General features: G+C 37.7%; 1 protein-coding gene across 11 annotated transcripts in view; it reads right to left on the bottom strand.

The window, feature by feature from the left end:
* The window catches only part of FREM1 (FRAS1 related extracellular matrix 1), a 165,033-nt gene that overhangs the window by 52,009 nt on the left and 91,008 nt on the right, over nt 1-22,016 (bottom strand). For 8 of the 11 annotated variants that reach the window (XM_036021575.1, XM_036021579.1, XM_036021578.1 and 5 more), the window contains 8 exons: nt 20,975-21,169; nt 19,723-19,908; nt 18,234-18,430; nt 12,549-12,771; nt 10,435-10,579; nt 7,192-7,333; nt 4,446-4,641; nt 338-602 (listed from right to left, as the gene is read on the bottom strand). In XM_036021575.1, the coding sequence (XP_035877468.1) occupies nt 338-602; nt 4,446-4,641; nt 7,192-7,333; nt 10,435-10,579; nt 12,549-12,771; nt 18,234-18,430; nt 19,723-19,908; nt 20,975-21,169 (1,549 nt within the window). Of the gene's footprint in view, nt 1-337; nt 603-4,445; nt 4,642-7,191; nt 7,334-10,434; nt 10,580-12,548; nt 12,772-18,233; nt 18,431-19,722; nt 19,909-20,974; nt 21,170-22,016 lie in introns of those variants that run through there. The other 3 variants (XM_036021580.1, XM_036021582.1, XM_036021581.1) reach the window with 3 other exon arrangements.

Genomic DNA, 22,016 nt, shown 5'->3' with positions numbered 1-22,016 from the left:
TGTTTACTAGTAAATACCTTTCCTCATATAGAAAAACATACTAAAAAAAGTGGTGAATCCTTTTTCTGTCTCCCCTTAGATGGCATCCTCAGGTCTTCACGTTCCTCCTCGTCAAACAGCTTGCATTTAAGTCTGCTTATGTGTTTATTTTTAAACAAGCCCTGATTTCTTGCCTTGCTGCTGGCATTCCAATGGTGCACCTTCACCTTTACAAGGCAAGGCAGTAGAAGAGGAACGCAGACATACCAGAGCTGGAAAAGGACTCATTTTTCCCTCCTTTTGTCTTTCTAAGCACTAACGCAGGGAAAGGGTTTGGAAACGTTTCTTGCGGGCTCACCTGAACATGTCCCTGGGGACAGGTGCCTTCCTCTTATGTGCATAGCAGACTGTCTGCCCCGCTATGTCCATTTGGCTGAAGCTTGTAATGGGGACTCCAGGATAGTGGGCGTATTCCACTTGGCCGTGCCGCGGTGGGGAGGTGATGACAAAGAGCAGTTCCTCAGGCTTGTCTGTTCCATCCACAGCGAGGAGAGTGGCGGTCGTCAGAAAACCTCTACCACCTTTAGGCACCACAAGTGGCTTCGCAAGGAGGACAATATCACCTACACGGCAGAAGAGGTTGTGGTCAAGGACCCAATTTCAAAAAAACACAATATCCAAGGTAAAAAAAAAATGCTAAATGGTGTAGAAATCAAAACTAACATGGTATAGAAAGGTTTATATAACTATAATTAATGAAAGAATTAGGCAAAAGCTATGAGAGGATATTACACAGAAGAGGAAACACATATGGCCAATAAAAATACAAGTAGATAATCAATCTCAATAACCGTGGAAATATAAATCAAGATCACAATAAGTTGCCATCTCATAACCCACTGATTAGCAAAAATGGAAAAATCTGATGATGCTAAGTATTGAAGAGGATGGAGATGGAGAGAATCTTTCATATGATCCTGGTAGGAGAATAGATTGGTACACAATTCGTCATGATTTTGTAAAGAATTGAATGTCACAAACTCCTTGAGCCAGTGATTCCACCCCAGCTGTGTCATGGAGAGAAACGCGTGCCCTTGCACCGGGATGTGTGTGCCAGAAAGGTCACTGCAGCAGAGCTTGTAATTGAAAACACTGGAGACAACCCAAATGCTTTCGCAAAGAGTGAGTATGTAAGCACACTATTCGTGCAAGTAAATCTAATACGATAGCAAAATGGATGAACTACAGCTACACACAGCAACAGACACAGCTCACTAACAGTTCTGTGGGCAAGTCCCAGAAAACCATCAACAAAAGTAAGACAATGATTAACACAAAATTTGGGATGGAGGTTGGGAAGAGAAAAGAGGTAGATGTTGGCTACTGTTCATATCTTAGTCCTTGAATTGTATGGTGGTTGCACAGGTGTTTATTCTATATTTTTAAAATAATGTATGAGTGCATATATGAATGAGTGAAGCACAGTGGTTCACACATGGACTAATAATGATGCAGTGTTTCACAAATTAGGAATAATAATCCAATTTTGTTCATTAAAAATAATCACATCTAAAATATAGAGCTTCTACTGTATGCCAGGTACAAGCCTAAGGGCTGCTACATCTTCACACCAACACTCTAAGTTAGGGTGTTATGGTATTTCACAGCTTATAAATGAGGGAACTAAGGTATAGAAATGCTAACTAATTTGTTAATTATTATGCAATTAATAAAAGGTGAAGCTAGAGTCTGTACTCAAGCTATCTGACTTGAACACAAACTTAAACACTCTATTACTTTGTTTCCTCTCTTTAATATACAAGAATTTCTTACACTTCAACACTAAATATGTAAATATCCAAAAGGAATTATGGGTGAAGGAAACGCCAAACCAATTCTAAATTAAAAAATACAAAAGGTCAATAAAATTTTGAAAAGCTGTCCTGTCCCATGAGCATATAAAAAGTCAGAATAAAACATCAAGCAGATATAGCTTTAGCCCAGGGGTCTTCCTGAGGGGCGGTTCTGCCCCCGCCAGGTGACATGTGTCCATGTCTAGGGACATTTTTGGTCATCAGAACTTGGCGGCACTATTGGCTTCTAGCACAGAGAGGCCAGAGATCCTGCTAAACATTCTACAATGCACAAGAAAGTCCACTGCAATAAAGAATTATTCATCCCACAATGCCAATAAGGCCCATATTGAGAAAACCTGGTTTAGATGACCAAATTGATCTTTTTGGTATATTATACTTTTAACTCAAAATTCTATGCAACTAGAGTCCAAAGTGGAACCAATGACCATCTAACTTTAAATCAAAACTTGAGCCCCACCTACTTCAGAGGGAGTCAAGATGGACACATCGAAGCAGTAAGGAGACAGAACAAAGGTGGGGGGGGAAATCACCCACAAGCAGCTTCATCAGGAGCAGGAAATGAATCTGAAGGGAGGAACAGGATCCGTGTTTCACCTCAGTGCAGTTTCTCATCACTGTTAACAGCAGAGTACAGAGTAGGGTCAAGTATAGACCATAACTTCTAAACTTTTCAAAGATCCCCACGCCATTGTGGCCCCTGTGCAGATCAGAAGGCACAGCACAACTGCAGGACCTCACATTATTTATAACAGTTCCCTAATGGAATTCACCCAAATGCAAATAGTAGGGTTATGAGTCAGTCTCACAATTCAGCATAATTTTATTTCAAGATGAATAATTATGGCTATGAAGTTATGTTGTAACCTGAGAAAACTCATGCTAGGTAAATAAATAAATAAGGATATAAAACTATACAGATATAAACACCACAATGTAAAAAGAAACTAAGAATAAACATGAAAGTTGTGACAATGTCAATAAGTTAATGTATTCACTAATCCTTTTAGAAGATGATCACATGTCAGTCGAGGCAGACTGCTGAGGCACCTGCCAGCCTCAATTCCTTTTCTTCCTGGGCTCACAGCTAGAGTTTCTATTGCTCAGCCTCCCTTAACATAGAATGCAATTGCAATGCAGCCACTGGAATGTGTGGAAGACAGATAGACGGGTATCCTACCTCCAAGCCTCACCAATGAAATCCTCTTCTCATTTTCCCCTATATTTTGCTTTTAGAGTGACTCCAAGGCCTTCAGAGACGAAGGATTCTCTAGCTAGAAAGAACCCCCAGGTGGCTGTGTGGAACAGAACCTTCTTCCAGCCCGCCCCCTCCCCAGGAATGCAGTGTGCTAAGGCAGTAAGAAGATTGTCTGTCCTAACACATTAGCTGTCTGCCCTGATATTACTTATATTACATTTTGCCTGGACATAGACTTATGATGAACAAGTCTTACTTTTGAGTAAGATGAAAGAGAAACATCTAGCTTATCCAAGAGTCAGTTGTTAGACATCTTAACACTATACATTTTTATTGTACAATCAGGAAACAAATAAGTAAAAAATATTATTATACAGCTCAAAATAAACATCTTAAAAATCAATCAAGCAGACTTAAAGTTTGTTTTAAAAGATTCAGGACAACTGTAATTACCATGCACATGAAGTAAAATTTTTACTACACTTAAGCATCCAATTTAGCTCTGAGGTTCCTGGCAGCCAAGGAAAAAAGAAAAAAAAAAAGCAAGCATTCAGTCAATCAAGTATGCACTAAGGATCTAAGACTATGCTTGGTCCTGGGAATGCATAGATCCTGAACCATACATATGAATGAAATATGATTCTCATCCCCCTCATGCAGTCTTTAAGCTAAAGTATGGGACAGTTGGGCATCAAGGGCTTACACTCACTACTGCTTATACTCTTTCTTCTGTTGCAACTCCATTTTCAACAAATAATCCACTTTCTGAAGATAAAACACACTGATTTGCCAAATTTTTACTTAAAGAAAAACACCCTGACAGTTAAAGTAGTGTATGCAACCATGTTGTGGATAAAGCTATATTTTCAAGAGGCTTTTTGAAATACTAAAAGTAACAAATACATTGAGCCTCATAGACCCTAGGCAGCATAGGTGAGGAGCCATAGGATTGAATCATAAAATACGGAATTTGGGGTATAAAGAACTGATGTAAAATAAAATTTAAAAAGAAGAAGAGAAGGCCCTGGCTGATATGGCTTAGTTGGTTGAAGCAGCCTACCTTAGACCAAAGGGTCATGGGTTCAATTCCCGGTCAGGGCACATGCCCAGGTTACGGGTTCAGTCTTGGTTGAGTGTGTATGAGAGGGCAACCAATTGACATTTCTCTTTCATATCAATGTCCATTTCCCTTCCTCTCTCTCTAAAAAAGCAAAGGAAAACTAAGGGTTCTTGGGTGAGGAAGGAAGGGAGGGAGGGAGGAAGGTAGAGAGAGAGGGGAGAAAGAGAGAAAGAAAGAGAAAGAAAAAGAAAAAGGGAGGGATGGAAAGAGAAAACTTAGAGCTATGCTGGTTATAAAAGTTGATCACAGTAAACCTTGGTAAAAATGCTTTTACCTTTCCGCATATACTTGATAGTGATCTGACAGTCAAATGCAGGTGACCTGTTGTCGCCATCCCAGAGGTGGAAGGTGAAGCTGTCTTGGTTTGGGGAATCCATTGCCGCAGTGTGAGTGTATCTCAGCAGGTTCAGGTCCACTTCCTCCTGAGTGCATTTCATGCCAGGGTAGAGAGGGACCCAGTCCCTCCCTGTCTGAAAGGTGCCAGAATTAGTCCGCTGCCCATGCTTCTTTTTTTTTCCAAGCTGTGTTACTGCACATTTTCTGTATCCCCTGAAAACCTCTGATATAATGATAGTTCAGAGAAACTCCAGATTCAATTTTTAAGCATTTTATGTTTTTTCTTTCATGGAAATATATTAAAACAATTTAAAACTTTGTGGAAAAAATGGCATCAACCAAGATTTTTGACAAAGTCATGTGGCAATTCAACAGCAATGCTGCTTCCAAGGTATTTATCATAAGTAATCATAGCAGACTAAATATTCCAATTAAGGAGAGCAGGTGGGTAATTGAGCTGCTGGAATTGATTCTTTAAATATTAAATGTGTTTCACCTGGGGTTTTCTTTTTTTGTTTGTATCATTGTACAACTAATCAAACCTATATTATCAAATTTGTTGGTAATAGAGCTTATCTGAAGAAGATAAAACAAAAATAGAATGCATGTACTTATGTATTATACATTTTTAAGCCTTCCTAAAGCCCAAGGAAAATTATCAAGCTCTCTATTACTCTCTACATTTATAGCCCGAGTCAGCAAAAAGTACAGCATTAAATCTCAGAATTGTTCTAAAACAACCCAACTTCAGTTAAGCATATATTCTGCACAGAATTCAGTTCAGAAATTGTGGTATTTTCAATTAAAAGAGGTTCTTACACTAGGGGGAGCTGACAACTGAGAGTATTACAAAATGTAATTATAATAAATCTGTATGTGATTAATAATTCTATCATTATTCTCTCAAAATATGTAGCTTTCCCCAAGAATAACCCATAAAAGTCATTTGACATAATTCAAGAAAAATGTCATCTTAAAAATTTACCATGTGATATCTTGCAGTTTTTCTGTCTGGTTTAAGAGACTAGAACTGAAATTTAAGTCATTCTTTTTTTCTTGACACATTATTCCCCAGACTTCCAGTTCCTGGCAAAAATGCTTTGTCCTTCTCTCGTTATGTCATCACTTCCCGTTTTGGCATTCTTTTAGTAAGATTTCATCTTTTAAATATTTTTGCACAACTGATATTTGTACACAGGTTTGTTCTGCTCTAGTGCTCACAGGTTGAAAATTAATTATATTGTAATAATTAGGTTCATTGCTTCCGTTCTAAGGTCTATTTGCATATTTAATTTTTAAAACAGGTTCTCTTTCAGGTTTTAAACTGGACATCCTGTAAATCTATTTAACTTTTTCCTTTGTAATCTTTCCCCAGGAAGATTTTGTTCTCTCTCGTCTCCACTTATTCCCCACTCACATTCCCAAATGTGAGCTTTGACTTGACAAAATCATTTGCAAGCCCAAAAGAGGGAGAAAAGAGTCAGATGTATGGTGTGGAAACTAAGGAAAGTCAACAAGAAAACAAGAGCCCTGGAGAAATTTCAGACACCTAGAGTCTTGGTCCCTGGTCTTGCAGAGACCTGGAGAACCACAAAAGAGCTGGGAGAGAATTATATGGCGCCATACTGGGAACCTGGACCCATCTGGACTTCCACGTATCCAAAACACGTCAGTTCCCAAGCCACCCAAATGTGTGAGCTCTCACTGCATTTCTGCTTCATTACTCTTTGAAATGAAATAAGGACACAGCTGTACCTCAATTTAAATCAGTGATTGCTCTTCACTCTGATTCTCTATGGTACCTACAATCTAAGACAATCAAGCTGTTCTGAATCCTTGCTGCCTTTGGAGGAGTGTCTATATGACATTCAAAGTTAAGCATTCAGCCAAATAATCACATTGGGGATGGTTGGTGGTGTTTGTTGCTAGCCTTAATCCACAATTCAAATAAACATTTACACAGATTACTCAAGTGACCTTTTCAAGTGACTGATCTGTAATTGGTGATGGGCATCACGAGCACAGTCTGCATCATTTGTTAAAAGACTCTTTTCTCCGTTGTATTGATTCTGCTTCTTTGTCAAAAATCAATTGACTATATTTATATGTATGTCTTAGAGGGATTTTTACTTTGTTCCACTGAACTATTCGTCTATTCTTTCACCAAACCCACACTGTCCGAATTACTGCAGCTTTACAAGTCTCAAAGTCTGGTACTGTCAGCCCTTCAACTTCATTCACCTTTGATATTATGTATCTATTTTGTGCATTTTGCCTCTCTACATAAACTTTAAAGTCAGTTTATTGATATTCACAACAATGGCTCTAAAAATAAAGTCTACTAAAAATGTTTTAATCCAGAGGGAGTAAAAATATCTTCAAGATTCTCATCAGAAACTAGACAACTTGCCTAACCCAGTGACTCCCTCTGCCCCCCTCAAATTCAGGTGCAGTTCAACGCAGAGGGAGCAGCGAAGAACCTTGACATTGGCGGAATTTATCCTGAGTTGAGTAAGGAAATTTTAAATAGTGTGAGTTAACCCCAAACTGGGAAAGTTAAATTTTCTACTTTTAGGCAAAATATAGCTATTAGAGAATAACTTCAGTTACAGAATCTGTGTATTGAGAAAATTTATATCAGCTATATTTATTTTGAAAAACAATGAAGGTAAAAAGTCACTAACCTTAAGCTGAAGCTGCCCATTTTGGGGAAGCCTTTCAAATAAATAGTAAATCTTCTCCCTGGGTGAGTCTTCATCTGTGGCTGAAAGAACGGCACCAGAAATAATACGTGTTTCGCCCATGCTCATTGTGATTTCAGCCTTCCTGTAAAAAGGAAGATGTCTGGGTTGATGTGAAAATAGAAGGTATGGTTTTGGCAGGGGACACTCATTAATAACTACTACAGTTTCCAATTTCAACAATTTGGGGATAAATAATATTCAGTATCCAAAGTATTAAAAATGATGAGTCAGACTCATGGAAGAGGCTCTCATTTCTCTTTACATGTAAAAGTCCTAAAAGACAATTAGCCATAATGAATGTGCTATGAGGTAATTACATACTTCTAATCATTTATATATAGAACTTCACAATTTTATGCTATAACTTATTTTTATAAAAATATTTTGTTTCTAATATTTTATTTCATATAACATCAGCTTCATGAAGTGGTTCAGGTATTATTGCTCTAATTTTACAGGCAAAAACTTAGACAGACTAAATGATTTACCCAAAGGGGTCCTGGTACCTTTATAATATACCATTATGAGTTTGATATTAGGTAATCAGTAGCCTTCTACATCACTCTCTCTCTGCATGATGATATATGTGAAAGAACCTAATACAGTGTCTGTCACAATGTCTTTTCACCGAGAAGCAGAGAGAGACAGAGGAAAGTATATCATAGTCTGAATTATACTGAAAGAGACTCTAGGACATTTGCAGGTAATTTCTTTGGGAAGTGCTTTCAGGAACAGGAGATGGAGTGAGGAATGAGAGAAGGAAGAAGGAAGTAGCAACAAAGGGTGTTTTTATTACTACGGGGCTCAGAGCTGCTGGGATCCTATGAAGAATAGTGTGAAAGGTCTCAGACTGTGCTGACGAAGAACAGGAGGCTAGGATATTTTATCCACCAGCTTCCACAGGTCCAGGGCTGCCCTCTGAGTGTGTCTGCTGTGCCTGAGCTCGGGCTAGATGAGTCACTGCTGCTTCAGAGAAAGCCCTGAGGCAGAAAAGTGGGACAAGGCACTGTGGGCACTGGAAGGGGGCAGTGACAGTGCACAGAGTACGTTCCACCCCAGCCACAGCTGCAGTCACAGGGGGACTCAGGGGATGTGACCAAGGGACCACAGCATCTAAAAGTAATACCAAAGACATGTTGTCAAGTGTTCTGACAGGGTCAGTAAGATTAGAAGAGCCATTAGATTTGGTTAGGAATCAAGTGGCTAAGGGGGAAGACAGTGGACATAAATGGAGGAAGTGAGCACAAACTCTTCTTTCAAGTAGTTTGAAATAAATGAGGAACTGGGCCATCTTTGTAACTTGAGAACAAGGATACCTGCTCCTAATAATCATAGTAACAAACACTTATGAGCTCTCGTTACACACTAACTCATTTTGTCAGCAGTTTTACATATTTTAATTCATTTAACCTTTGCAACAACCCTGCAAAGAGTATATGTTATTATCCCAATTTACAAAGGGGTGACAAAGTGTTAGAGAGAGGTTAAGTAACATGTTCAAGGTCACAACACCAGTAAGTGGCTGAACCAAGGCAGTCCAGCTCCAGAATTTGCTCTCTCAACCACTAACTCTATCCCTATATTTTGTTAACAGAAAGGATAAAAAGGGAGAGATTAGAAATGCAGGAGAAAAAACATCATGGAGTACATTCTGGGAGGAGGCAAGAGGTGGTTTACCCAAGGACACACACAAAGGGAAAGAAGGGGGACTGTAACTTCCTCACCACAGGGCAGAAAGAAAGGAGAAAAAAAAGAGAGAAAAAGGAGGAATTTTAAAGCAGGGTTAAAGGAGATTTGGTGAGCCTGTAGATGAAGCTATCCTAGGAAGTTTAATAACAAGACCATAGAAGGAAATATAAACCAGACAGAACTGAGTGTCTTACTTATTTTATCTGTCTGATCTGTTCTCTTAGTGGGGAAAATAATACCTACTCCCCCCAGTGTTGATGGATTTAAGGAAATAATATATGTGAAAGGATCCAACACACTGTCCATAGTAAGCACTTAATAAGCTCCAGTTTTTACCTCCCTCCCTCTCTCTTAGGTAAAGTGAGGTCCTCAGAAAGGAGATTTCATAATACTGCAATTTTTCATTTTTTCATTTGATAAACAGATCAAGAGATACCAATCCAACATTCCACCTACGGAAGAAATTTCTGTTGGACACGCTTAGTTAAGCTAATGTCTGAGATGCAATCCTCCAAAAAAACTATCATCAGTATTTCCCATAATGCTTTTCAAGGTCCTTGCTGGTGGCCCGTAAGGGAACAGCAGGAGAGTTGGCAGGGTCTTATTTGAGGTCCTCTCTTCTGCAAAGTGGAGGAGGCTTTGGGAGTTTACACACTTTTAGAAAGTCGTTCACTTCCTGATAAGCACTGTCTGCTCAGTGCCTCTCACCACTGCACCACTGAATGTGAAGGTGAGGTGCCAAAGAGCAGATGCTTCTCTACATTCAGCCCTCACAGGTACCAAGCTCTGACCTCATACACTTCTGTACAGTTGCCAATAACAAGAGAAATGGCTGGAGCTATAGAAATACAATTGATAAAGATCATACCCTATGATCAAACTCTGATCAACTACAAAGGGGGATATGGAGAAAGTGGGCAATTAATTATAGCAGCTCAGAATTTTTAAAAAGTGATTATTTTGACATCAGGTGGCAAGGGGCTGTTGATTCATAGGGAACAGTGCAGCAGACTGGTGGACAATGAAATAAATACCAAGATGATAAGAAAGTGATATTTGTATATTTCCCTCAGCCACTCTTAGTGAAAAGTTTGACCAGATCTACAGTGAGGATGTTCTACAGTTAATATTATCACACTTCAGTTGAATCTATATATTAATTGCAGTTTGGTGCATGTGTGTGCATGTGTTTAAATATTTAATACACTGTTAATTTTATACTGTATGTTCAGTCATTCTTTATTGTTTATAACTCAATAGACATTTTAGAGAAAAATGAGATAATTAAAGGGCTCTTTTGAGAATGGTTAAGGGGCAGTTACATTAAGTAACCTTTGCATTAAAGTTCTAGGTACCTGGGTAGGTGGGACAAACTGTGATAGGAGCAAGCAAGCACTTGTTTCTCTCTGAGGACACGCACTACATGTACACCTAGCCTTCCAGACCTCAGAGTTCTACAAAGAATCTAAAAGGAACTCTTTTCAGGTAGCTTACTTGGTCAGGATTGGTTTTGCATCATTGACTGGGGTGACCTCTACTGAAATAGTCCTAAGTATCTTGTGTTTCCCATCTGACAACTGAATTGTGAAGTCATCAGCAAGGTTCTCTGAGTCATCATGCACATACGCCAACTTCATTCCTGGAAGAAGGGGAAAAAGAGAGGAAGTAAATCTGTCTCATGATTGGACAATTTCAAAACATGTCAGATAATCATTTTAATTTCCACACCATTGGTATTAGCAAGAGATCATTAATCAGTGCAACAGGGGGTGAAATTAAACTGTTTTATAAAGTAAAAGTATCCTCTTAACTGATTAAAAATTCCTATTTTAAATACTTCAATATTTGATAAAAATCTTAGTTAAAATCAGTGAGAAAAGGACATATGACTTAGTAAACTACAGGAGAACAATGGTGTCATGGTGCTCAGATGAAACAGAAAATTGTTCATTACATGGGGGAAATTATGATTAGATTCCTACCGTACCTCAAGTCAAAACCAAAACAAATTCTAGATGTATCAAACTTTAGGTATAAAACTATTTTTAAACCTATATAGCACAAGTGGCAAACACAAGGCCTATGGGTTGAAGCTGGCTCTCCACCTTGTTTTATCTGCCCGGCACCTTGCTTCTACCCGGTGGCAGAGCCGAGCTCTCACTTAACTGTTAAGGAGTAGTTACATTTATACAGTCCTAAAACTACATTCAGCCCTTTGAAGGCAACCACAAGGCTGATGTAGTGAAAATAAGCCTGACACCCCTGCTACATAGCATTCCTTACGGAAATATAAAGAGACCCAGAAAGCCAAAACAGTGTTGAGAAAGAAGAATAATTTTGGAGGACTTGCAATTTTTTTATCTCTCTACTTAAAAACTAAATGAAAAGGAAAATAAAATATGAAAACCTTATTTGTAACATGTGACAAAAATATAAAACAATATTTAATGTTCTTTTATAAATCAATATGAATGATAAAAAATTGGGCAAAATATATTATCAGGCAATTCACAAAAGGTGAAACATATGGTCAGTAAATATAAAAATATTTTCAATTTTACTCAAAATATAAGAATTTCAAATCAAGATAATCATGAGAGACCTGTTATTGACTTCCAAATTTGTAAAGATTTTGAAAATAATATTGGTGATTGACTAGGCAATAGACATGCTTATGCGCATGGTGGCCACGGCCCTTTTTACCCTAAAAGTATTCTAAATTCTCACCCTTTGTTGCCAAGTAATTTCATTATAAAAACTTATGAAAAAAAATAAGAGATGTGTACCAAGATTTATGTTACATAAATATATGTAAAATATGTTTATTGATATGTAACTTATATCAAGAAATTAAAAGATATCTGCATATTAAAAATAGAAGACAGTTGTATAAAATTACATGTAGTATGTCCATGAAAAGAAAAACTGTAATCATCACAAACTATATTTTTATTAATATTTTAGCCACTCAGTGAAAGAGGGGGAAGGACCCTCCAGGCTGGGGAAGCAGAAGCTGACATGAAAACAGGAAGGAGAGTGAAAGCAGGCAGTGATTCTTGATGTGCACAGTTTTCTCAAATATTTAAAAGTATTTTTATATATATAAAATGGGTTTATATCATTTTTAAAAAACAGAGTAATTAAAAATGTAATTCAGGCTACTATTGTTTCAATGTTTCATTTCCTTAAAGAGGAAATTCTCTCCTCAGAGACCAATGAATTATTATATATGGTTCTATATGTGTTTCAAATGTGGAAATTTTGGCAGACAAATCTCTTCAAATTTAGTTCCATGATCTCAATGGTTTAAAAAGGAAATTTTAAATATGACATTAAAAGCTTTAGCTAAAATACCAAAAATCACAAATGTCATTTTTATTGATGCTCTAAAAGTGAAAGAAAATATATTATTTTCTTTTTAATTACTCACTATCTTTAGCTGGATCTTCATGCCCTACATTAATCCAGAGCCAAGAGAAAACCCTTGAGGTATAAATAAATAAAGTAGATAAATGCCATTTCTTTACTTCCTATTTCTCTGATTTATTTTTATCTTTTCTGGGTTAAATTATTAAATCGAGCACAAACAAAAGTGGAACATGATATACCATTCTTGAGAAGTTCCATAGAAAAGTTGGAAACAAGTTCATGCTTCTGGCCAGGGCTGGCTGGCTGCTTATACTGAGGAAAGTCTTTGCTAAGCGCCCCGCTGATGAGGAGGCCATGACGTGGTTTCTGAGTGATGCTGAACAGCAAGGGGTCCCTGGGAACATCCAGGTCAGCAGCGTTGATGATGAAAGAATCCAGCTCTTTCATCTGCCCTTCACACACCTACAATGACAGACAGCAAGTCAGAAAAGTCAGCTGCATGCAAAATAAAACTGATCTTTCTTTTGGCTAGTTGCTCAAAAGAAAAATTTTAAGATATCGTACTACAAATTTTCCATGAGATTGGTGTGTTATGAGTCCTAAGTATTTGCTGGTTTAACATAACCTTAGAAGATAAGAGCATATCTATTTAATCTTTTTCACATTTTTATTGAAGATTTCAAAGCACTTTATTTCCATGACAGACAAAGGATAGTGGGTGTGTGTAAAATTTCATAATTTATAAGTTGGCGGGGGGGGTAACCAAAAGATGTTTGTTTTCTGGAAGTCACTGAGAAGTTCACTTGTAAAACTGACTGAGACATACCCTTCACCTTCAGATCCTAATCTGTCCTTTTAACCTTCTGGACCTTGTTCCTTTTATAATTCTTGTATTTCTGTTTTAGAAATGTCACACATATCTGCTATACACACTGCAGGTGTTTGGTATTCTTAAATTTTTGTCATTGCAGTAAAAACTTCTGTATTTCAATGGAAATCAATAATCAAGAAGGGTGCTTCTGGATGCAGAATGTAAATTTTAATCCTGGGTCCTTCATTTCTCTCCAGTCTTCACATCTCTAATTTTCCTGAACTACCTTCCTCCACTCACACCTCACATCAGGTTTCGACTCCTTTAAGCACAAATGGAACAGGATGTATTTTATTTCATGTAGAATCTAGTCATTTAGGACTTAATGTAGTACTTAGTTCTCTTGATCATCTTTTTCTCACAATAAGAACAAAGAAAATAAAGAAATATCCCTGCTTTCTATTTTGAAATGTAGTAAGATCTAATTAATAAGAGTATATCAATTTAACATTTACTTATCAGAAATCTGCAATGTCACTGTGCTGCATTTATGGGGAATACAAATATTCTGAAGAATCAATGTTAGATGAAATCGTGAAGGCCTACCCATCAATAATTATAACACAAGGAAGAAAATATCCAGTGCTACTAAATATGGCTAAACAAGAAGTGAAAAAGTGTGGAGGAGATCAGGAATGTCATTATGGCTGAGTGGGCATTTTAGCCTTGAAAGATATACAAGGTCTGTCCAAAAAGTATTCAGCCATATAATATGAAAAATAGAGACATTTATTGAAGAAGATACAAGATAAAGAAACATTGTACATAGTCCCCTTCAAAGCAGGCATCTTGGGACCTCACGCAGTTCTCCCAGCATCTCTTCGACCATTCAAAACACTGCAAAATGCTTTGTTTAAATCTCCATCAGCAGTCCTGTCATATTTTCCTGAATCTCATCAATGGTCTGAAATCTTTTTCCTTTCAAAGGTGGTTTTGGGAAAAGCCAGAAGACACAGAGTGCCAAATCTGAGCTGTAGGGAGAGTGAGTCACCTAGGTGATTTAATGTTTTGCCAAAAAACTCTACATGAGACATGATGCAATAGCAGGCGAGTTGTTACAATGAAGCTGCCAATTACCAGTTTTCCACAGCTGTGGCCATTTTCATCATATTGGTTCTCTCAGCTGACAAGGAACATTGAGGTAGTATTGATTTATTGGCCTGGAGTGGCATACTTGTGATGGACCCTACCTTCCCAATCAAAAAACACAGTTAAGGAGTTCCAGCCAAGAAAGGTGTAGGTAGAAATGCGTCACTTTCTCGCACAACCAAAAGAAGGATAATAACCAATTTAAAAACAAAAGACAACCAGAACTACCAGAAAATCTAACTGCATGGAAGTCCAACAACCAAGGGATGAAGAAACATTCATCCAGACTGGTAGGAGGGGCAGAAATGGAAAGCCAGGGCAGAGAGGATAAACAGGCTGGTGAACCTGCTGGGCAAGGCAGCAGCTGGTAGATGGGATTTCCCACATTCACATGCAGATAAGCTGGGAGGAACACTTGGGGAGTGAGACAGACTGTACAACCAAGGGTTTCAGCTGGGGGAAATAAAGCCCCAAAACCTCTGGCTATAAACACCTGTGGGGGTTGCAGTGGTGTGAGAAACTCCCAACCTCACAGGAGAATCTGTTGGATGGGTCCCCACCAGATCCTAGAAGGTACACAAACCCACCTACCCACCCAGGAATCAGCACCTGAAAGAGCACAATCTGCTTGGAGGAATTGAGGGAAGTAATGGAATGTGAGGCGAGACCCAAGCAAGTGGCATTGTTCCCTCTCTAACTCCTGCCTAAAATACAGCACTACAATGTAGCAATTGGGTTGAACCACCCTGGCAAATACCTAATGCTCCACCCTTTACAACATAACAGATGCCTGGAGACAAAGAAATATGGCCTAAATGAAAGGACGGATCAAAACTCCAGAAAAAGAACTAAGTGATGAGGAGATAGACAACCTATCTGATGCAGAGTTCAAAAGACTGGTAATCAGGATGCTCAGAGAAATGGTTGAGTATGGTTGCAACATAAAGGAAAAAATGAAGCCTATGCAAAGTGAAGTAAATGAAAATGTATAGAGAACCAACAGTGAAGGGAAGAAAACTGGGATTCAAATCAACAGTTTGGGGCATAAGGAAGAAATAAACATCCACCAGAAACAGAATGAAGAAATAAGAATTCAAAAAAATAAGGAGAGGCTGAGGAACTTCTGGAACAACTTTAAACATGCCAACATCTGAATCACAGGGGTGCCAGAAGGAGAAGAGAAAGAGCAAGAAATTGAAAACCTATTTGAAAAAATAATGAAGGAAAACTTCCCCAATCTGACAAAGGATATAGACTTCCAGGAAGTTCAGGAAGCTCAGAGAGTCCCAAAGAAGTTGGATCAAAGACAAAACACACCAAGGCACATCATAATTAAGTTACCCAAGAGTAAAAATAAGGAGAGAATATTAGAAGCAGCAAGAGGAAAGGAGACAGTTACCTACAAAGGAGTTCCCATAAGACTATCAGCTAGTTTCTCAAAAGAAATCTTGCAGGGAAGAAGGGGCAGGAAAGAACTATTCAAAGTCAGGAAAAGCAAGGACCTACAACCTAGATTACTCTATCCAGCAAAGCTGCCATTTAGAATGGAAGGGCAGATAAAGCACTTCCCATATAAGGTCAAGTTAAAGGAGTTCATCATCACCAAGCCCTTATTATATGAAATGTTAAAGGGACTTATCTAAGAAAAAGGTCAAAACTATGAACAGTGTAATGACAACAAACTCACAACTATTAACAACTGAACCTAAAAAAACAAAGACAAAAATGAACTAAGCAAACAACTAGAACAGGAACAGATTCACAGAAATGGAGATCACCTAGAGGGTTATCAGTGAGTAAGCAGAGGGGGGAGAATGGGTGAAAAGGTACAGGGAATAAGAAGCATAATTGGTATGTACAAAATAGACGGGGGTGCATTAAGAATAGAATAGAAAATGGAGAAGCCAAAGAACTTATATGTACAACCCATGGACATTAACTAATGGGGGAGGGAACGCTGAAGGATGGGGGGATGCAGGGCAGAGGGGGATAAGGGGAGAAAAAAATGGGACAACTGTAATAGCAAAAGCAATAAAATATACTTTAAAAAACACCACAGTTAACATGACTTGATCTTGCTGCAACTTTGCTGCATCTTCTCAACCATTTTTGAAGCATTTGTGCCACCTTTTTATTTGCACTGCACTCATTGCATCATCCCTGAAAGTCTTCTGAATCATCCAAATAGTTTCCATGGAGGAATGTTTAAACTTAAGGCAAAATCTGATGCAGATTCCTTGCTCTACTCACTCAGTCATTTTGAATGGGACGGCCACACAGGACACATGCTCACCCAATGACATCTACCTCCCCCACTGACTAGTACAGAGAGGTTGTTATGTACACATATGTGCATTCCAGTCCATTCTCCTTGGCTGCCAGGTTACAGTGGTGTTGCACAAACCATTTTCATTATATTAACAATAGCTGGACTTTTTCCGAACAGAACTCCTGTGTGGTTTACATTTGTGAAAATCTCATTTCTCTTTGGCCTCTTTTATTGACTATAAAGGGACCCTTCCTGCAACTGTTTTTCATTGAATTTGCATAATTAAGAATCATTTGCCATATCTGATACCTGGGCTAAAATTATGTGATTTTTTTAATCTCCTACTTATTAAGGATGAAGATAGCTTCAAAATTTAATGCACAGTGATATCATTATGAAATTATCTTTGAAGATAACTTGTCTTGTCTCCAAGAAATTTAATAAAGTAACCTAAAAATATGTTGTAATTATTCTTCATAGAGTTTGGGAATCCTGAACTCACTATATGGCAACAGTGGTAAATCAGTTCACGAGATGACTGGGACATTTTGTTGAAAACATATGGGATTCTTTTTTTGCCCATCTAATTGCTTATTGAGATTATAAATGAAAGGTTTAGATCAATATATATAAAATATAGATACTGACTAGTAGACAGATTTGAAATTAATAATAACTTAAACTAAAATGTCATTTTTTTGCATGCTTCACACAACTGGATGGAAGCCCAGCTATCTACAAAATAAATATATTTTTGACAAGAAAGCAAAATAAATATAACTATCTTTTTAAATCACCTAAATAGGGCTCCACATTTGTTATACTTTAATAGTTTCTCTAAGGAATGCTCAGGTAAAAAGCATGCTTACTTTCAGAGAAGAGCAAAAAACAATTTCCCAGTGGCCTAATTATTTCAGAAACCCCAGCCCTAAACCCTGGAAAGATTCAAGACAATAGAGGTAGATGTAGAAGAAACAATTTGTATGTTTTTTTTCTGTCTCATGATTATGTAAGTGAGCTTCAGAGAAATCCATGTTCCAGCTGAAGGAGAAAGGCAAAAGCTGACACTTAAATCTCACTGTGTGTTGGCTCCCACTTACCATTAAGTTTCAGTAGAAAACAAAAATCAAGTGAAGATTTTTGCATTTTTTAGTGAAAAATAAGGTAAGGTAATTGTTTTAAAATAGATGATATTTGCTTCAGTCAATGTCAGAAAAAAAAAAAGAGGACAAACATAACAACCACAATAACCCAAATGGCACCTATTTACTGAGTAATGCCTGGCCGTCTTGACCACCAGGACTACCCCTAAGGGAGGCTTGCTATACATTGTGCACATGAGGAAACAGAGGCATAGGAAGATAACATACCCCAAACCCTGTAACTAGCAAACTGCAATACCAAAGAACCTCTTATTCCAAAGTCAGGGCTCATCCATTTAGTCAGCTTGGCTGTAGGTATGCCTGGATTAAATCATCATATATAAAAAAATAGAAGTCTTTTAAAATAATTCTATGCTGTTATCAAAAATTTAACTAATTATTTTTAAAGTAGAGAGTAGCTGGTATAATATGGTCCCTGATTTGTAAATAGACTCATACAGAAAAATCATACATACACAAAATGTGTTAAGTTGACAAGGTGAAAATAAAAATCAGAAAATGATAAGAGAGAAATAGAAACTTCTGATCTTACAGTAATATTCTGTACCACAAAGTCAGGAGCTTCATCATTTGTGGGGTTGATTGTAATGTAAAACGGTATCTCCAAGGAGCGGTGTTTCCCATCTGTGACGTATACCATAAACTGGTCGGCTGTTGGTTCCATCCTCAGGTGCCTGGATTGCACGTAGTTAATATGCAAAGCCTTCATGTCTTTCCACAGAAATGAAGCTAAAGCACACCAAGATAAAGCAGGTAAATAAGAAAATCATTTTTATTTTTAGCTACTAGTCCTTAATCCTTTAATCAACAGCTTATTTCTCAGCAAAGCAAACAAGAGATCATGGCAGTTGACTTAAGAATGAGCCATCAGGGGCTGCTACAATGACTGTCAACTCTCAAGATAAAAACAGATATTCATAAACGCCAAGGAAGGGTTCAAATGTGCATGGAGAGCAGAAGGGTGGTAAGTGCTGGCCAGGACGTGTAGGGACTGCACGACCAGCCTTCACATGCTTGGGTCAGTGAAATCATCTCTTGGTTGAAACTACTTCTGTATCAGCAGTTCTTGTCATGCTTCAGTTAGCAAGAGACTATCTCTCTGTGTTTCCAAGAAACTAAGAAAATCCTTGTATCTTCCCTGGTAGATGAGAAAGACGGAGTCCAGTGTTTTGTAAGCCATGTACTGAGTGAAGAATGTAGGCTGTTGAGAAAATCTACTCTATGGTATTACCTTTCCTCTCCCAAGGCCTCAGTTTTCTCACCATATATTAACTTTCTCCTGATAGAAGGTTGGTAATTTTTTAAAATACCAGCTAAAAGGATGTGTTAGAAAAAAGCAAGAAACAATCTCTTTCAAATAAAAGCAAAACAAGAGTCAACCATCTGCCTACTTCACATTCATCTTAAGCAACTGGTTGGACTGAGTGGAATCAGCTGACCTGCGGTATTTTGACAATGTTTTGAATGAAAAGAGAAAAATGTTCAATGTTGTACATTAAGTCGCAGGAACGTTGTATAAACTTTAATGCAATTAATCTTTTACCTCCAGCTTTACTGAGATATAATTGACATACAATATTGTATAAGTTTAAGATGATGAGTTAATATACAAATATGTTGCAAAATGTTTACTACAATAAGGTTGGGAAGCACATCATTCACCTCACATCATTACCATTTTGTTGTTGAGGCGGTGAGAACATTAAAGCAGACTCGCAACACAACTTTCAAATCTACAGTGCACTATTGCTAACTACACTTCTCACACAGTACCTTAGATCCCCAGAAATTATTCATTTTCATAGGTAAAATTTTCACTTATCTTGAAGTAAACTTGCATGCATGGAAAATTTCAAAGTTAAAATTAAATGTAATAATATTCAAAAGTACTAGCCATAATAATTTCTTAAATGTATGTAGTGATTTGACCATTTTTTAAGTCCTTACCCAGGATTGAGCATGATCTAGCCAGTAAGAGTATAAACATAGGCAAGTTATTGCTGGTCATGAAACTGACTTACCTATCCTTACGCCCACATTGCTTTTCTCAAAGCCCACAGAAGGTAGGGTATTTTCTAGGTAGCCAAACTGGGGAGGAGAAATCAAAACAAATTCCAAGTCATCTGCTGCAGTATCGGGGTCAGTGGCTGACAAATGGTTAATGGTAAGGGCTGCTGAGAAACCCTCATCTACCTCGAACATGGCACCTGCATACAAATAACAACACAGTTATGACTTAGCGTGAAATCCTCTAATCAGAATAGTGAGGACAAAGGGAGTAATTGAAATTCCAATTCAGAGAAGCCTCCCATATGCAAATGCACTTCCACAGGAGATGTTCATTTCCTCTGGCATAATTCTCCTTACAGTGAAAATATTCAGGGCTAATGAGTGGAATTTGACTTATGGAATTACATTTTTTCTTGTACAAGCAAGCCAGACAATAATAGAAAGACAGCAGAAATACTAAATGCTTCAGTACAGCCCTTTAGTCATTCTCAAGGAACTCTGATTTCCCTTGTGTCTCTATAGAAGTGACAAATGAAAATAAGAATTGCCAAACTGTTTTTAATGATAAGCCACTAAATGTAGTTTATGGACTCTTCAAGATCAGTTGTTACCTCTGTTTATCAGAGTGTTAATTGCCTGCAAGCTATTATGAATTACTCATAACCACCATTTTTTTATGCATTGGTACTTAATTATTCTGCAGGGACAATGCTTTCTTTCCAGAACATTGCTTGGGAGATAGTTTGCAAATTTCAATAACATTCATACATATGCTCATATTTTTTTTCTGAGAGACAGAACATATACATAATGCCTATGAAGAGATGACTTTCTAAAAAGCAAATATGGTTAAATGTATACAAATGGTCTCTCTGGTATACTCATTCTGTTCTAATAGAAATTACTATGGATAAAATAAATTACTCTCTCTCCAGCAGGCAAATAGTGTTTTCTCATGTGAAATGAAGCCAGAATATTTGAAGATTCCGATGTTGTCCTCATCCCAACACACACACACACACACACACACTTGCATTCTCTCTCCATACAGAATTATCTAAACTTTTAAACAAGTAAATTCTTTTGCCCTGTAATCTTTTATAGATTTGGGATTGTCCACAAATATGCACTAAGGCAATTACTGGAGGCAATTCTGTGTCATGGTTTTCTATTTTTGACTACAAGTAAAGTAAATTATTTCACTGAACCATGGTTATGTGACTGGGTGAGGTAATAGGATTTGAACAGAAAAGACATTGTCACCTATTGCAATTGAAGGTGGTTGGTTGTCCACTGGATGTACTGTGATGTTGAGATCATACACTGGAAAGGACCCATGAAGAGGAACAGATGGATGAGGTCCATTGTAGCAACAGCCCTTCACCGAAGGGCCAGCTTCTTCATCCGAAACCACTAATGTAATGGTGTCATAACAAGGCACCAGGCCAATCTCACCACCTGGAAGATGCAACCATAGCTGGAACCTGACTTTGTAAAAATATTGAATACCAAGATGAAATCTACTCAAACCTCTTCTACAAGTATAGAGTGTCAAGAACAGGAAGTTACGTGGCTAAAAAGTAAAACTCAATTTTATCACCATGAAATTTGAGTCATGAAAATGATGCAAAAATGCTTACCCATCTGTTGCCTTTGGTGAAATCCCTGATGAACACCTATTACCAAATGGAGGGGCAAGACAGGGCTAACAAGGGTCTGACAGTTCACAAATAACCAAATAACCAAGGAAGAGACACAAAACTAGTGATGGTTTCATTTTTCTCTCATAATTCTCTGATAATTGCCTGCCCATCTGCATTAACCACCTTAAATGAAAAACCATCAACCACATCATAGTTCCAAGAAATAGAAATGCATGGATAGGTGAAATACACATATAATTCACATTTTGTCATTTGTTTCAGTATTTTCCTCATTATATAAAAGCCAAGATTTAACAAAATAAGAGCAGCACCTGGAAAAGAAGTGACATTTGTTTTCATTTTCTTTAGACTTTTTAGGGCTTACACCTGTGAGTTTCAATCTTCTCTCAACTTAGGCAGTGAGGGGAAAGAAGGAAGATTAGACAGTTTATCAGCGAACAGGACAGTCTCTCCTGTTTTACTAACTAAGAGCATTGAGGTGGCAGTGTTCATTATCCTGGGAACTGAAAAGTTTGCCAGATGTGCTTTCGGTAGTTCTCATGCACCACTCTGAAAGTTCCAAAAGGGAGCTGTGCCTGAAGTTTTGATGGGAGTAGAGCACAAAAGATCAGGGACCTCGTCACTTTTTCACAGGATGCACT

The sequence above is a fragment of the Phyllostomus discolor genome, chromosome 3 (genome assembly GCF_004126475.2).
Source record: "Phyllostomus discolor isolate MPI-MPIP mPhyDis1 chromosome 3, mPhyDis1.pri.v3, whole genome shotgun sequence".
NCBI lineage: Eukaryota > Metazoa > Chordata > Mammalia > Chiroptera > Phyllostomidae > Phyllostomus > Phyllostomus discolor.
The sequence above is the reverse complement of the archived record's forward strand: the minus strand, read 5'-3'. Positions and strand labels throughout refer to the sequence as shown.